Raw genomic sequence first — 17,727 nt, forward strand, 5'->3', positions numbered from 1 at the left:
CACCAAATCAGTACCATTTATAGTAGCCCCAAGAAGATAAAATACTTGGGAATAAATCTTACCAGAGATCTAAAAGACTTATTCAAAGAAAACTATAGTACACTTCTGCAAGAAACCAAAAGAGACTTACGGAAGTGGAAAAACATACCTTGCTCACAGGTAGGAAGACTTAACATTGTAAAAATGTCTGTTCTGCCAAAAGCAATCCATAGTTACAATGCAATTCCAATCCAAATTCCAATGACATTTTTTAATGAGATAGAGGAACAAATCTCCAACTTCATATGGAAGGGAAAGAGGCCCCAGATAAGTAAAGCATTACTGAAAAAGAAGAGCAAGGTGGGAGGCCTCACTCTACCTGATTTTAGAACCTATTATACTGCCACTGTAGTCAGAACAGCCTGGTACTGGTACAACAACAGATACATAGACCAATGGAACAGAATTGAGAATCCAGACATAAATCCATCCACATATGGGCAGCTGATATTCGACAAAGGCCCAAAGTCAGTTAAATGGGGAAAGATAGTCTGTTTAACAAACAGTGCTGGCATAACTGGATATCCATCTGCAAAAAAATGAAACAAGACCCATACCTCACACCATGCACAAAAACGAACTCAAAATGGATCAAAGACCTAAATATAAAATTTAAAACAATAAAGATCATGGAGGAAAAAATAGGGGCAATGCTAGGAGCCCTAATACATGGCATAAACAGTATGCAAAACATTACTAACAATGTAGAAGAAAAACTAGATAACTGGGAGTTCTAAAAATCAAACACCTATGCTCATCCAAAGACTTCAGCAAAAGAGTAAAGAGATTACCTGCAGACTGGGAAAATGTTTTTAGCTGTGACATTTCCGATCAGCGTCTGATTTATAAAATCTACGTGGTGTTGTAAAAACGCAACTGTAAAAAGACAAATAACCCAATTAAAAAATGGGCAAAGGATATGAACAGGCACTTCACTAAAGAAGACATTCAGGTAGCTAACAGATACATGAGGAAATGCTCACGATCATTAGCCATTAGAGAAATGCAAATCAAAACTACAATGAGATTTTATTTCACGCCAACGGGGGAAAAAAAAAAACGAGGCTGCCATTAATCCAAAAGACACAAAACAATAATTGTTAGAGAGGCTGTGGAGAGATGGAACACTAATACACTGCTGGTGGGAATGTACAATGGTACAACCACTTTGGAAATTGACTTGGTGCTTCCTTAAAAAGCTAGAAATAGAACTACCATATGATCTAGCAATCCCACTCCTTGGAACGTATCCTAGAGAAATAAGAGCCTTTACACGAACAGATATATGCACACCCATGTTCATTGCAGCACTGTTTATAGTAGCAAAAAAGATGGAAGTAACCAAGGTGCCCGTCAATGGATGAATGGATAAATATGGTATATTCACATAATGGAATACTATGCATTGATAAAAAAGTGATGAATTTGTGAAACGTTCCATAACGTGGCGGAATCCGGAAGGCATTATGTTGAGTGAAATTAGTTATAAAAGGACAAACATTGTATAAGACCACTATTATAAGAACTCAAGAAATAGTTTAAATAGAGAAGAAAATGTTCTTTGATGGTTATGGGATGGGGGAGGGAGCATGGGAGAGGGGTATTCACCAATTAGATAGTAGATAAGCACTACTTTAGGTGACGGGAAAGACAACACACAATACAGGAGAGGTCAGCACAGCTGGACTAAACCAAAAGCAAAGAAGTTTCCTGAATAAACCAAATGTTTCAGAGGCCATCGTAGCAGGGGCGGGGGTTTGGGGACCATGGTTTCAGGGGACATCTAAGTCAATTGACATGATAAAGTCTATTAAGAAAACCTTCTGTATCCCACTTTGGAGAGTGGCGTCTGGGGTCTTAAACGCTAGCAAGCGGCCATCTAAGATGCATCAGTTGGTCTCAACCATCTGGACCAAAGGAGAATGAAGAACACCAAGGACACAAGGTAATTACCAGCCCAAGAGAGAGAAAGGACCATATAAACGAGAGACTACATTAGCCTGAGACCAGAAGGTCACTAGATGGTGTCCGGCTACAACCGATGACTGCCCTGACAGGGAACACAACAGAGAACCCCTGAGGGAGCAGGAGAGCAGTGAGATGCAGACCCCAAATTCTCGTAAAAAAAAAAAAAAAACAGACTTACTGGTCTGACTGAGACTAGAAGGACCCAGTGGTCATGGCCCCCAGACCTTCTGTTGGCCCAGGACAGGAACTATTCCAAAAGCCAACTCTTCAGACAGGGATTGGACTGGATAATGGGATGCAAAGGGATGCTGGAGAGGCACAAGCTTCTTGGATCAGGTGGACACTTGAGACTATCTTGGCCTTTCCTCCCTGGAGGGGAGATAAGAGGGTAGAGGGGTTTAGAAGCTGGTGAATTGGACACAAAAAGAGATGGTAGAGAGAGGGAGGGGGCTATCTCATTAGGGGGGAGAGCAATTGGGAGTATGTAGCAAGGTACATATAAGTTTTTGTGTGAGAGACTTACTTGATTTGTAAACTTTCACTTAAAGCACAACGAAAATTTAAAAATGTAGGTGTCATTCATAATAAAGGGAAATTGCAGTCCATTCCCTAGCTAAAGATAAATAATTAATTGGTAGAGTCCTGATTAAAGAGATTTTTCCGTAGGGTCAAGTATTTAGCTCTTCAGGGATTAATTAGCCCGGCTCCTTGCTTTTCTTCTGCTGGTCTTCCCTCTGTTATTTTCCTGAGAGCCATCAGTACTCTAGGGCATTTGCTGAGGCAGAGAAGAGAGATGATCTCTTCCTAGACTTTTCCTTCCTTTTATAGCTCCCCTACCCCGCACATATAAACACACACACGCATACGCACACACACACGCGCGCGCGCACACGGTGACTGCCATTTATTAACCACCTACTGTCTAGCAGACACTGTGCGAAACCCTCATGTCATCTCATTCACTCCTCTCGCGTCACACGTGTGAAGTGGCACAGGTGAGGCTCAGGATTCCGTCACCGTCCAGGACTTCCACCACTGCTGACGCCCTTAGCCTTGTGCCGCACCTCAGCTTGGCAGGCGTACCGTGATGACTGTGACCACATGTTCTCTCCTTGCTGAGTGTGGGCTCCCGCAGGGCTGAAGCTGGGTGACTGGCACATCAGAGACCTGTGTAATTTGCTTACTGAACTCTGCTAGGGGATTCAGAGGGAAAAGAGGCAAAAATGAACTGACTTCCTTGGGAGGACTTCCTTGGGAGGACGTGAGCTGTGACATGCTGTCCTGGGCTACCTTTGGATGGCATGGGCTGTGACGTGCTGTCCCGGGCTACCTTGGGGTGGCACAGGCTGTGATGTGCTGTCCTGGGGTGGCATGGGCTGTGACATGCTGTCCTGGGCTACCTTGGGGTGGCACAGGCTGTGACGTGCTATCCTGGGCTACCTTGGGGTGGCATGGGCTATGATGTTCTGTCCTGGGCTACATTGGGGTGGTATGGGGTGTGATGTGTTGTTCTGGGCTACCTGGGGTGGCATGGGCTGTGACGTGCTGTACTGGGCTACCTGGGGTAGTATGGGCTGTGACATGCTGTCCTGGGGTGGCATGGGTTGTGACATGCTGTCCTGGGCTACCTTGGGGTGGTATGGGCTGTGACATGCTGTCCCGGGGTGGTATGGGCTGTGATGTGCTATCCTGGGGCAGTATGGGCTGTGACATGCTGTCCTGGGCTACCTTGGGGTGGGCTGGGCTGTGACGTGCTATCCTGGGGTGGTACGGGCTGTGATGTGCTGTCCTGGGCTACCTTTGGGTGACATCGCCATGACACGCTGTCCTGGGGGCACAGGTCATGAGGTGCTGTCCTGGGTGGCGCAGGCCGTGACATGCTCTCCTGGGGGGTGCAGGATGTGACAAGCCATCCTGGTTGGGGGTGAAGACCATGACATGCTGTCCGGGGGGGCGCAGGCCATGATGTGCTGTCCTGGTTTGCAGGGGGCACCGCATGTGTCCTGACCGGGCAGCCCTTCGACACAATGAAGGTGAAGATGCAGACGTTTCCCACCCTCTACCGGGGCTTCATCGACTGCTGTCTGAAGACCTACTCCCAAGTGGGCTTCCAGGGCTTCTATAAGGGCACCAGCCCAGCACTGATTGCCAACATTGCTGAGAACTCTGTCCTCTTCATGTGCTACGGCTTCTGCCAGCAGGCGGTGAGGAAAGTGAATGGACTGGACAAGCAGGCGAAGCTGAGGTGAGCCGAAGACACTGACACGGTTTTTGCTTACACAAAACCCACTGTCGTATAATCAAGCTTTCTGTGATATCCTATTTTCTCTTCTAATACAGAAAAGATTTTCTTTTCTAATGTAGTGACTTGTCTCTGATTATGAAATCATACGTTGTCATCATATAAACTTTTTTCTTTATAATTTTATTTTTGTTGTTGAGAATATACACAGCAGAACATACATTAATTCAGCCTTTTCTGCATGTACAGTTCAGTGACAGGGATTACATTCAAGTTGTGCAACCAGCCTCAACCTCACTTGTTAACATAAACTCATTGCCCCCTAAGGTTCCTATCTAATTTTTGGAGTTGTTGTCAATTTAATCCCATATAGATACTTCATAAAAAAGTATAGTGTTCCAGACAGACATTCTTTACTAGTTAAGCTAAACTATTATTTGGTTTTAAGACTTCAAGGGATATATATTTTTTAAATTACCTGAGGACAATAGTTTCAGTGGTTTTTATTCAGCCTCAATAGCTCCTGAAAGTCTGGATTCCATAAGAATTTGAAATTCTAGAACCTTTAAATCGCAATGTTCAGTAATGGTAGCCAGGCACCATCCAGTTCGTCTCATCTCATGGCAAAGGAGGCAGCTGTTCATGGAGGCAGTTAGCCACACGTTCCATATCCTCCTCCTCTCCCTGACTCTCCTTACTCTGTTGCTTGGGGTGAATAGAGACCAATTGCTGCACCTTGGGTGTCTGCTTGGAAGTTTTTAAGACCTCAGGCACTATGCAACCAACTGGGAAGTAGAACAGAAGCACTAAACACATTATTAGTACAGTCCACTGGGATGTCTCATGAAACCATGACCCTAAACTTCCAAACCAAGGAACCAAATCCCATGAGGTGTTTGGTTATACATAAACAGCCTTAGCAGCTACTCTTTTTTTTTTTTTTAAGTCATTGTTGTAAACATATCACAACTTTGCCAATTCACCTTTTTACAAGTGTACAACTAATTCACAGCAGTTGATCAGCTGTGCAACCCTACCCTTAATCAGTGTGATTTTTCCTTCATCATAAACAGAAACTCAGTACTCCATAAGCAATAACTCCTCCTTTCCCGCTTCCCTCCCGTCACTGGTGACCGCTAATAAACTTAGGTCTCTATTCATTTGCCTTTTCTTGTTTTTTTATATAAGTGAGTCATGCAATATTTGTCCTTTTGCGATTGACTTATTCACTCAGCATAATGTCTTAGAGTTCATATTGTAGCATATATAAAGACTTCATTTTTCCGGCTGGCTGAGTAATACTCCATTGCACGTATGTACCACATATTGTTTATCCATTCATCTGTTGATGGGCATTTAGGTTGTTCCACCTTTTGGCTATTGTGAATAGTGCTGCAGTGAACATTGGTGTACAGTCTTTTTTTGAGTCTCTGCGTTCAAGTCTTTTGGGTTTATACCTAGGAGTGGCATTGCTGGGTCATATGGTAGTTTTATATTTAGTTTTTTGAGGAACAACCACAGTTTTCCACAACAGCTGTACCATTATGCATTCTACATCCTCACCAACATTTGTTATTTTGTGTGTGTGTGTGTGTGTATGCGTGCAAAATACACACAACAAAACATGGACAAATTCAACAATTTCTACATGTATAATTTAATGACATTGATTACATTCTTCAAGATGTACAACCATTACTGCTAAAATTTTCCACATTATTCTACCACCATTTATATATATATACACACACATATATATAAATCTTAGCCATCCTAGTGGGAGTGAAATTGTATCTCATTATGGTTTTGGTTTGCATCTCTGTTATGACTAATGACGTTGAACATCTTTTCACGTGTTTGCTGGCCATTTGAATGTCTTTGGTAAAATGTCTATTCAAGTCCTTTGCCCATTGTATGATTGGGTTGTCTTTTCGTCATTGAGTGGTCAAAGTTTTATATATATATTTTGATTATTAGATTCTTGTCAGATGTATGCTTTCCAAAGATACTACCCAGTTGGTAGCTTCTCTTTTCACTTTTTTGGTAAAGTGTTTTGATGAACAAAGGTTTTTAATTTTTATGAAGTCCCATTTATTTTGTCTTTTATGTTTTTAAATTATTATTATTATATTGGATAATCCATTGTTAAATGCTAGACCTGGCAATGTTACCCTGCATTTTCTTCTAATAATTTTATGGTTTTCATTTTCACATTTAGGTTTTTAATCCATCTTGAAATTGTTTTTGTATATGATGTGAGGCATGGATTCTGTTTCTTTTTTTCTGCACGTGGAAATCCAGTTTTCCCAGCACTGTTTGTTACAGAGACTCTTCTTTCCCCATCAAATGGACTTAGCACTGTTGTCAAAAATTAGTTGATCATAGATGTGTAGGTTAACTTCTGGAATCTCATTTCTTTTCCGTTGGTCTGTGTGTCTACTATTATACCAGTACGTGGATGTTTTGATTATTGTAGCTATATACAAACAAACCCGTTGTCGTCTAGTTGATTCTAACTCACAGAACTGCCCCATAGGGTTTCCAAGGAGTGTCTGGTGGATTTGAACTGTTCACCTTTTGGTTAGCAGCCATAGCTCTTAACCACTATGCCACCAGGGTTTCCATTGTGACTGTATGATATGTTTTAAAATCAGGAAGTGTGAGTCCTACTTTATTCTTTTCTTTCAACGTTGCTTTAGCTATTCAGGGCTTTCTTAGTCATCTACTGCTGCTATAACAGAAATACCACAAATGGATGGCTTTAACAAAGAATTATTCTTTCACAGTCGAGTAGGTTACAAGTCCAAATTCAGGACATCAGCTCCAGGGGAAGCCTTTCTCTCTCTGTCGTCTGTAGAGGAAGGTCCTTGTGATGCATCAGTCTTTCCTTGGTCTGGGAGCATCTCAGCACAGGAACCTCAGGTCCAAAGGATGCGCTCTGCTCCTGGTGCCGCTTTCTTGGTGGTATAAGGTCCTCATTCTCTGCTTGCTTCCTTTTTATCTCTTGAGAGATAAAAGGTGGTGCAGGCCACACCCCAGGGAACCAGGTAAGAGTGGTATTAAAATCCCACCCTAATCCTCTTTAACATAAAATTACAATTACAAAATGGAGGACCACCACACAATACTGGGAATCTTGGCCTAACCAAGTTGACACATATTTTGGGGGGGACACAATTCAATCCATGACATTCTACCCTTTGGCCCCCCAAAAATTGCCTCCTTGTAACATGCAAAACATATATACCTTGTCATATCATAGCAAAAGTCTTAACTGCAAGTTCAAAATCCAGAAGTTCCTCTTCATCTGTGAAATCTAGAATACAAGTTATCTGCTTCCAAAGGTACAGTGGCAGAAGAGGCACAAGCTAGACATTTCCATTACAAACAAGAGAAACTGGAGGAAAAGAAGGGATAACAGGCACCAAGCCAGTCAGCAGAACACGTTACATTAGCCCTCAAGGCTTTGAAAATAATCCTTTGTTCTCTGAACCAATTTACACAATGGCTGTGCCCTCTAGACTCTAGATACTGGCCACACTCTCCAGATACTGAGTGGAGGCCCCTTGGCCCTAGGCTTCAGCTCCATCTTCAGGCCCACTGGGACAGCAACTCTGATCCTTTGGCTTTAGGCGTGGCCACTCCACCCTTAGAAACACCAGAGACCGTGACTGCACTCTTTGAAACCTCTGAGGTTATGGCCGTATGTTCTGAGACTGAGGCAGCTCCGCTTCTTTGTTTCTTCAGCTTCTGCTTCCTGGTTTCTTGGCCTCTCAGCTCCCCTGGTCTCACAGCCACATCTGCCCTGCTGGGGCAAGTGTTCCAAAGCTCTGTAGCTCCACCGGTAAATTCCTGGAGGCACCCCACTCCACCAGGAAACCTCCTGCACACACTCAGCTCTCTGGCTCCATGGGCCAGCAAGCCTAGCTCCACCGATAAGTGCCCAGAGGCACCCCACCCTGCCAGAAGCCTCCTGCGCACAGACACTCAGCTCTCTCGCTCTGTAAGTCGGCTCCAGTGCCATCTCGCGCTGGTCTTCTGGCTCTGCTGCTGCAGGTTCTCTGCTGCTGCCAGTTTGATGCTGCTGTTTGCCCTCTGTCACTGTTGCTTCTCCATCCATTCACAGTTTCAAAACCACTTCTACATTTTAGGTATCTGTTAGAGCAGCAGCCCTGTCTCTCAGTACCAGATTCAATCTTAGCCATCTAGTGCTGCTATAACAGAAATACCACAAGTAGGTGGCTTAAACAAAGAGTTTATTCTCTCACAGTCGAGGAGGCTACAAGTCCAAATTCAGGGCATCAGCTGCAGGAGAAGGCTTTCTCTTTCTGTTGGCTGTGGAGGAAGGTGCTTGTGATGCATCAGTCTTCCCCTTAGTCTGGGAGCATTTCAGTGCAGGAACCTCAGGTCCAAAGGATGCGTTCTGCTCCTGGTGCTGCTCTCTTGGTGGTGTGAGGCCCCCATTCTCTGCTTGCTTCCTTTTCCTTTTATCTCTTGAGAGATAAAAAGTGGTCCAGGCCACACCCCGAAAAAACTCCCTTTACATTGGATCAGGGAAGTGACCTGGGGTAAGAGTGGTATTACAATCCCACCCTAATCTTTAGCATAAAATTACAGTCACAAAATGGAGGACAACCACAGAATACTGGGAATATTGGCCTAACCAGGTTGACACGTATTTTTTGGGGGACACAGTTCAATCCATGACAGGGGCCTCTTGTCATTCCATATAACATTGAGGATTGGTTTTTCCATTTCTGTAAAGAAGGCTGTTGGAATTTTAATCGGAATTAGGTTGAGTCTACAGATAGCTTTGGGTAGTATTGACATCTTAACAATATTAAGTCTTCTAATCCATGAATGTGGGACATCTTTCCATTTATTTAAGTCTTTTTTAATCTCTTTCTGCAGTGTTTTGTAGTTTCCAGCGTATAAGTCTTTCACATTCCTGGTGAGATTTATTCCTAGATGTTTTATTTTCTTAGATGCTATTGTAAATGCAATCTTTTCTCTAATTTCCATTTCAGATTTCTCATTGCTGGTGTATAAAAATCCTACTTTTTTTTTTAAATTGTGCTTTAAGTGAAGGTTTACAAATCAAGTCGGTCTCTCATATAAAAACTTATACACACCTTGCAATATACTCCTAGCCGCTCTCCCTGTAATGAAACAGCACACTTCTCCTCTCCACCCTGCATTTCCCGTGACCATTCCTCCAGCTCCTGTCCCCCTCTGCCTTCTCATCCTGCCTCCAGACAGGAGCTGCCCACACAGTCTCATGTGTCCACTTGAGCCAAGAAGCACACTCCTCACCAGTATCATTTTCTGTCTTATAGTTCAGTGTGATCCCTGTCTGAAGAGTCGGCTTCAGGAATAGTTCCCATCTTGGGCTAACAAAGGGTCCGGGGACCATGATGACCTCCAGGGTCCCTCTAGTTTCAATCACACTATTAAGTCTGGTCTTTTTACGAGAATTTGAGGTCCGTATCCCACTGCTCTCCTGCTTCATCAGGAATTCTCTGTTATGTTCCCTATCAGGGCAGTCATCGGTTGTAGCTGGGCACCATCTAGTTCTTCTGGTCTTAAGCTGATGTAGTCTCTGGTTTATGTGGCCCTTTCTGTCTCTTGGGCTCATAATTACCTTCTGTCTTCAGTGCTCTTCATTCTCCTTTGCTCCAGGTGAAACCCTAGTGATTTTTCATTGTTGACCTTGTGCCCTACAACTGTGCTAAATTCCTCTATTAGCTCTAGAAGTTTTCTTATAAACTCTTGGGATTTTCTATATATAGGATCATGTCCTCTGCGATAGAGGTTCATCACATAAACTTGAAGAACACATACTCTTTACACAAAAGGAAAGCTCCACCTGACCCACCACTGAAAGTGAGCCACCCTATGTTTTTGTTCTTTAGGAGTGTGCACTTCAAATGCTGGGCATGGTGCTACCTCCCTGTGGGCAGAAGCGTGAGGGGATCAAATCATAGATCACCTTGGGGCCCCAGTTTTGGGTTCCATGTCATCGTCAAAATGCAGAATATTGGAAGGAGTTTGACGAGAAACAGGATTTTAGGCAGGGTCCAAGGCATCTGAGACTATGCCAGCTGCCCAGCCATCAGACCTTGGTTTGTGCTGGGTCATCCCTTAGGGATTTATTATACAGAGACCGAAATTAATTTGGAAACCACTGGGATGTTTAGCTGTCACTGCTATGAACACTGCTTTATTTTTAAATCATTTGAAATGGTTATATCAGCTTCATGGTGGCAAAGGGCAGCCTCAATGGTTGTTTTGGTAGGAGGTGGAAACCCTGTTGCAATGATAGGCCCCACACGATGAAGTAGATCCCTTGTGCAGACCTGTTCTCTGGACATGCCTGGAGGCCTAAAGATGTGTACTTCCTTAGAGCTTCTACCATGATGGGTGACACTTGTTTTTTAATGTCCCAGGACTGGATGAAATTGCCCAGGGAGACAGAGCTAAAAAAGAGGCTGCGCATGGAACCCTCCAGCAAATAGATGTTAAAAAACCAGTTGCTGTCGGGTCGACTTCAGACTCATGGTGACCCTGTGTGTGTCAGAGTAGAACTGCGCCCCATAGGGTTTTCAGTGGCTGATTTTTCAGAAGTAAATTGCCAGGCCTTTCTTCCAAGGTGCCTCTGGGTGGACTCAAGCCTCCAACCTTTTGGTTTGCAGCGAGTTTGTTAACCATTTGCACCACCTAGGGACATGGAAGTGAGGAAGAAGTAAAGAAATAAGCAGGGGACCCAGCTGGAGAGTGTGGCATCTCCCACTGGAGACTGAACTCCCTGTTGTATAGCTCTTGTCCTGGAGTGTAGCTCTTCCCCAGAGTTCCTAGAGAAGGGTGGAATGGGAAAGCTCGTGAGGTTCCGGAAGAAGGCCTCGTCCTCCTCCCCGGGCACAGCAGTCACCCGGCCATGTGGGAAAGGCAATGCTTTCTGCCTTCTTGCTGAGCGGAATCATTAGGGACCTGGCTCTGCCTGTCTCTCCGCCGTTGTCCCTCAGGCTATGAACGGAGGGAAGAAGCAGGAGCACAGTGCTTTGCTGGTGGAGAACAGCAGAGCCTTGCTGCTGTGTTTCTCTGCTCTGTCTTCAGAGCGTTGAGTTGGTGTTCCTGAAAAGGCTGGGCATCCGGCTGAAGCAGAGAATTGTGCTGTGTACATTGTGTTGTTTTAGTAGGTGCGTGTCATTCAGTTTGCTGAAGAAACCATCCTGCTTAACTTTGTCCAGCCCAGCACTCTGATCTTTTTTGAGCTTGGAGACTTTTTCTCTTTCATCCTGCAGATAGCAGTTGCTTATTACTGGGGGGTGGGGTGGGGGTGGGGGTGGGGAGTACTGTCATTAGCATTTACAAAGCTCTGACGCAAAGTATCTGCTTTTCAGCCTTCACCCTGATCTGTTAGATGAGCAAGCCAGGGGCTATTATCCTGTTTTACAGATGGGGAAACCGGTACGGAGAGCGACGTGCTCAAAACCGCCCGCGTAATAGGAGAGAGCTGGGAACCAGACCTCAGTCGGGGCTCTGGGGCTGTCTGGGAGAGGTTAAATCTAGAGGAAAGCTTGAGCAGGAGCAGTGAGAAGGAGGCACAGCCTGTGAGAGCCTGGTGGGGATCTGCAGTAATCCTGCCGGTGTTTGTCCTTGGTTATCTGTCCCAGAGCATGACCTTTGGACACTTGGGGTCCCACAAAGCGGGAGTGTTCAGTACATTGCATTGAATATAGGACAGCGGTTGATTCTTAAAAAACCCCATCCTACACCTGTGCCGTTTCCATTCCAGCTCCTGGTAGAGCCTGGGCCCAGGCTCACAGTGAGTGCTGGTAGGGAAAGTCGTCATTAGAAAGCCAAAGTCCCTGGCCAATCTGATCTGGCCTGGTCGTTGCCCTGAGTAGTATGCTTGGCCTTGGTCCAGGTGTCTGAGCCATCCTTACCATGGCTCGGGGCTAAGAGGCCTCTGCATTTATTGACTGCCACCTTCGCTCTGGCTGATGACCCCAGTTGACTGTTGCCTGTCAGCAGACTGACAGTCCCTGAAGGAGACCAGGTGTGGACTTGCTGGCTGCAAGACAGCAGGAGCCATCTTAAGCTCAGTCGGAGTAAAGGGAGGAGGGAGGGCTGGACTCAGTAGCACTGGACAAAATCTCTACAGTCTGTGAAACTGTGTGTATTTAGCTCTTGTCTGTTAAATAGTCTTACGTTTCACTCTCCAAAATTCAAAGTCCAGTGCCCTGAAGGCAGCACCTTCCTCCTGAAAGAAAACCTCACTCCTAGCCAACTTCAGAGGGATGAGGAGAGGGTGTGGGAGAGGCTGGCCTGGCCCCTATATACCTGCTGTGCCTCTACCACTGCAAAGGCCAGACCCAGGGCACGGGGACTTGCAGGACTGGAGCAGCCCTTGAGGTGTTTAATACTGCTATAAGTAGAGGATCATTGAATGTTTAGGTCCATTCGGCTTTTGCTCACAGATCTCTCTACCCAGGGAAGTTGGCTGAGGGTGCTACCACCCCCAGGGGCTTTTGGTTGTTCTAGTGACATGCTGGCATTTAATGGGCACATGCTGGGAGCCAGTTGTCCTACTGTGAGCTGGTCAGTCGTTCCTGCACTGCGAGGAATCAGCCCAGACGAAGTGCCGGCAGCACTCCTGTGAGGAAACTCCATCGCAGGGTTTGGCAAGGGATTTTCTGTTCGAAGTCCCTGGGTGGTACAAACGTTTAATGTCCTTGGCTGCTTACTAAAATGTTGGAGGTTCGAGGTGCCTTGGAAGAAAGGCCTGGTGATCTATTTCAGAAAGATCAGCCATTAGAAACCCTATAGAGCACAGTTCTGCTGTGACACACACAGGGTCACCAGGAGTTGGAATTGATTTGACGGCGGTTGGTTTTTTTGAATCCTCAGAGAAGCCTTCCTAGCAATTTGTTTTTCAGACTTTTCTTGAACTCTTACTGGATTCTCATTTCACAGTCCCACTAGCAGCTGTGGCTGGCGGTGCTAAAACCCATAAGAGTTTAGGCGATTTGGGGATTTGTGTCCATTCATTCCCCCCCTTTGGTTTAGATTTTCACCTTAACCATTTCCTCTGAAGCCCTCAAGCGGCTGGCTCGAGCTGGCTTGCCCCTGCAGCTTTGCTGCCTCCCCTCTGGCGAGGAGGTTGTCAGCTGAACAGGGAAGCCTTTTTGCTCTGCTGCAACGTTTCAGTTAAAATTTTGTTCTCGCCTTCATCTGAGGTGGTTACATTATATGTCGCATGTCGGGCTGGCCTGAGAACCTAGTTTAATTAACACCAAAGTATTAATGATGCATCCTTTGGGTGGTGGCACAGTGGGTAAGTTTCCCCCTCCACGCTGTTCTGCTTGTCTCATAAAAAGAGCATGAGCTTGGCAGCCAGCCTGAGCCATCTGCGTTTGAATCCTGCGCCCCACTTATTTGCTGTGTGGCTTTGGGCACGTATGTATAACCTCTCAGCACCATTCTCCCCATCTAGAAATTGGGGTATTGCTATCACCTTCACAGGTTGTGGGACCTTGGAGGAGCAGCCTGTGACGTTCCAGCAGGTGCTGGGAAGCGCTCCCTCCTTCCACTGTTGCTCTCCCTGCCTCTCCCGGTGCCTTCCTTGTGGCAAGTGCTGGAGGAGGGAGTGAACTGACAGCCACAGTCTCCTGTGCTTGTGTCCTTTCAGTGACCTCCAGAATGCGGCTGCTGGGTCCTTTGCTTCTGCGTTTGCTGCACTGGTGCTCTGCCCCACTGAGCTTGTCAAGTGCCGGCTGCAGACCATGTACGAAATGGAGACATCAGGAAAGGTAGCGACGAGCCAGAAGTAAGCACCACGCGGGCACATGCGGTCAGGTCTCTCTTACCTTGGTGTATCGGTCATTTATCTATTTTGTATTGTAGTAAAATCACGAGGCAGATATAGACACTTTTATCTATTCTAAAACATTCTTGATCATGTTTCTAGAATGCTTTCCCGACTAGTTAAAAGATAATTTTCTGAAAGGACTGTCTGTGATGGTTAGACCCACCACCCCACAGAATGTCTTAGGCAGATACTCCTCCAGAAATGGAGAAGCCAGGAGCTTTTGCTCCTCTGGCCTCTTGGGTGCATAAGGCATGACCCCCAGGTGTCTTTGGGGCACATAGTGGGTAGCTTTATCCTTTGCCCCATTGGTAACCCTACCAGGTTTGCATGTGTCTGAGAGCTGAGCCTTCAGCAAGTGCCCATTTAGATTTTGAGATAAATATTTATGCCTATTCCAGGGTGATAATGTGGGTGTTCATGGTGACCACCTCAGATTAGAGGGGCACCTTCCTTTACCTCCCCTTCCCACAACCTCTCTGAAGGACTCAAGTTCTGAAAACATTCACCAAAATGCTTGTGAAGGAGAGCCAGTCTTCAGTGTCACATTACCACCTCAGCCTGGAGAACAGATCCTAGCCGCCCTGTGAGGGTGCATATGTCATACACAGTGTGATTTATTTGATCATTGACAAACAGTTTATGAATCCCCAAACGTGCTTATGTACCTTGACTCCTGGCTGACAGGAGTTCCAGTCTTGGCTGTTGCTGTGGATAACTGGGAAACAGCAGTAGCTAAACTGATGATTTCCAGATTATCAGCCTCCTCACAGCGAGAGTGGGGTTTGTAAGAGCAGCCTGTTTTCTGTACCTCTGAGATTTCATTAGTTTAATAGTTACACTTACCTAGAAGTCTAAAGTGTAACTATTAAACTTTTTGTTGAAATACAGCATGCAGGAATGTAAAGTCATAAAAAATTGTAAAATGTGCACATTTATAAATACTTAAAAAATGAACATGCCTTTGTAACCACTGGCTGGATTAAGAAATAGAACGTTAGTGGCACCCAGAGAGTCCCTTCATGTCGTTCCCAAGTAGTTTGAGGATTTTTTTTTTTTGAAGTGTGGTAAATACGTATGTGACATCATTTGCCATTTCGGTGTCCTTCACACGTGCAGTTTGGTGACGTGAATTATGTCCCTCATGTTGTGCAGCCCTCACTGTTGTCCGTTTCCACATTTTCTCGTCATGCTTATCACAAGCACAGTGTCCTGTACACAGTGAGTCCCCCTTCCCCCACCCCCCACCCCAGGTAACCACTAATGAGGTTTGGTTCCTGTGCGTTTGCCTGTTCCAGGTCTTTCATGTAAGTGGGATCCACAATATTTGTCCCTTTGTGGTTGACTTCTTTCACTCAGCATAATGTTTTCAAAGTTCATCCATATTGTAGCTTGTAACAGAACTTCATTTATTTTTACGGCTGAGTAATATTTCGTATGTATGGACCATATTTGGTGTATCCATTCATCTTTTGATGGATGTACAGGTTGTTTCAGTTTAAGATATTTTTAAAGAAAGTATTTTTAAATCAAAAAGATTTAGGTAGATGGACACCTTGCAAGAAAGTAAAATACAAAGTCTGACTTTGTATCTTGGGTATGGGGTATATGGCAGCCTTGGGGTGAAACCCTGGTGGCGTAGTGGTTAAATGCTACAGCTGCTAACCAAAGGGTCAGCAGTTCAGATCTGCCAGGCGCTCCTTGGAAACGCTATGGGGTAGTTCTACTCTGTCCTATAGAGTCACTATGAGTCAGAATTGACTCGATGGCACTGGGTTAGGTTGGGTTGGGGTGAAGACTTGATTAGAAGTCAGGTGGTTGACTGTTCTCTTCCACATGTGGAATGCCAGTGGTACTGCGGGAAGTAATGCCCAACGAAGACTTCTGGAGTCCTCAGAAGGAAGATAATCATTAAAAGCATGTGGCTTTTATTACCTTGGGGCTTGATCGTTCATTGCTGAGTTCAAGCTGAGTGGCCTGCTCTCTGAGAATGAAATGAAAACTGAGGCGTTCACTGAGGTGCACTTAGTACAGGAGCCTGGGCCTGCCGCAGGAGGACTCTGGGTGAAAGTGGTCCCGCATCAGGCAGCTGCAGCAGCAGGGCTTTGTTCTCCTCACAGTCACAGTAGCCAGAATTGTAGCAGCAGTGCCAGGCTGTCTTTCATCCTGCCTTCATGTGGCATTTACTCCTTTGCTCATTTCTCTGCATTGAAACAAAACAAACCCTAAACACTGAAGAAAGTCCCTCAAAACGCACCACATGAAAAGAAAGAGTGAGAAGATAGGAATTGGGGGAGGTCAGGGAGTGGGCAGATACAATACCATTTTATTCTTGCTGAGTTTGAGTAGCTCCTTGTTGTAATTGAACAAAACCAAACCCGTTGCCATTGAGTCGGTTCTGACTCATAGCGACCCTATAAGGCAGGGTAGAACTGCCCCATAGGGTTTACAAGGAGCGGTTGGTGGATTCGAACTGCTGACCTTTTGGTTGGCAGCCTTAGCTTTTTTTTTTTTTTTTTTAACCACTGCTAATTCACTGTAGGAAAGTGGGCATCAGCTCTTTTACATTTCTGATAATGTGAATCTAGAAATGTGTGCATCCATTTTAATAAAATGTTTACCATGGAATAATTTAAATGACAAAAATTTGTTGTAAGTATCTCTACGTCTCTAAAATGTTTCCTTCCCACAGAAGGCTGGCTTTTACCTCATAATGCCTCGCTCCTCTGTGTCTATATCAGGCTTTGTTCCTGTGCCTAATCACCCTACTAACTGGGTGCGAATGCTGCCGGCCTCCCTTCTCCCCTGCCTGCCGTAACTGTGCCGCACTCTCTCTCCTCCCAGTACAGTTTGGTCTGTTGTGAAGAGTATCCTTAGGAAGGATGGCCCCTTGGGCTTCTACCATGGACTGTCAAGCACTTTACTTCGAGAAGTACCGGGCTATTTCTTCTTCTTCGGTGGCTATGAGCTGAGCCGATCGTTTTTTGCATCAGGGAGATCAAAAGATGAACTAGGTAAATGTATTTGCGTGAGAGCAATTTGATACATGTTCTCCCTCCCCAGTGGTGTGGCTGCTGCTGGTTCTCTGCCCTGTGTGCCCCCTGGTGGAGGGAGGTCCGCCTGGCAGTAGAGTTTCTGGATACAGCAAGTAATGTGGCCTTAGACTGCTAGCCAGCACCCTTACACTAGGCTTCCTAACTCCCCAGCACCAGGGGCTGAAGCGGTACCTCCCAGACTTTGATTGGAATAATGTTTGTTAATTTGTCCTGGATCCAATTTAGGTGGAGAAGAAGTACAGGAATTACTTTCCCCACAGGGAAATTGCTACAAATAATCTTGTAATAAGTTTAAAACTTGTTAATAAATCTTAATAGTGTTTTGAGAGCAGTGAAAACTGTAGTTGTTTGTAGCTTGCTCTGTTTAACCACTTGGCACAACTATATGCAATGTTTGACTCAGGTGAGTCACCTTTTTTTTTTAATATCTCCTTTCAGTGTTTTGGATCTATTCTGGGAACTACGAGTCAAGCTCCCAGACTTAACTGTTGAGTTTAATAAGAGAATCTTGATTTTTCAAAGGAAGAATTGGGGCTATAGGATGTTAAAATATT

General features: G+C 45.2%; 1 protein-coding gene across 2 annotated transcripts in view; it reads left to right on the forward strand.

The window, feature by feature from the left end:
- SLC25A15 (solute carrier family 25 member 15) overlaps nt 1–17,727 on the forward strand; it is a 40,609-nt gene that overhangs the window by 17,021 nt on the left and 5,861 nt on the right. For both annotated transcript variants that reach the window (XM_049853337.1, XM_049853338.1), the window contains 3 exons: nt 3,994–4,252; nt 13,941–14,078; nt 16,962–17,131. In XM_049853337.1, the coding sequence (XP_049709294.1) occupies nt 3,994–4,252; nt 13,941–14,078; nt 16,962–17,131 (567 nt within the window). The remainder of the gene's footprint in view (nt 1–3,993; nt 4,253–13,940; nt 14,079–16,961; nt 17,132–17,727) is intronic.

The sequence above is a fragment of the Elephas maximus genome, chromosome 14, assembly GCF_024166365.1.
Source record: "Elephas maximus indicus isolate mEleMax1 chromosome 14, mEleMax1 primary haplotype, whole genome shotgun sequence".
NCBI lineage: Eukaryota > Metazoa > Chordata > Mammalia > Proboscidea > Elephantidae > Elephas > Elephas maximus.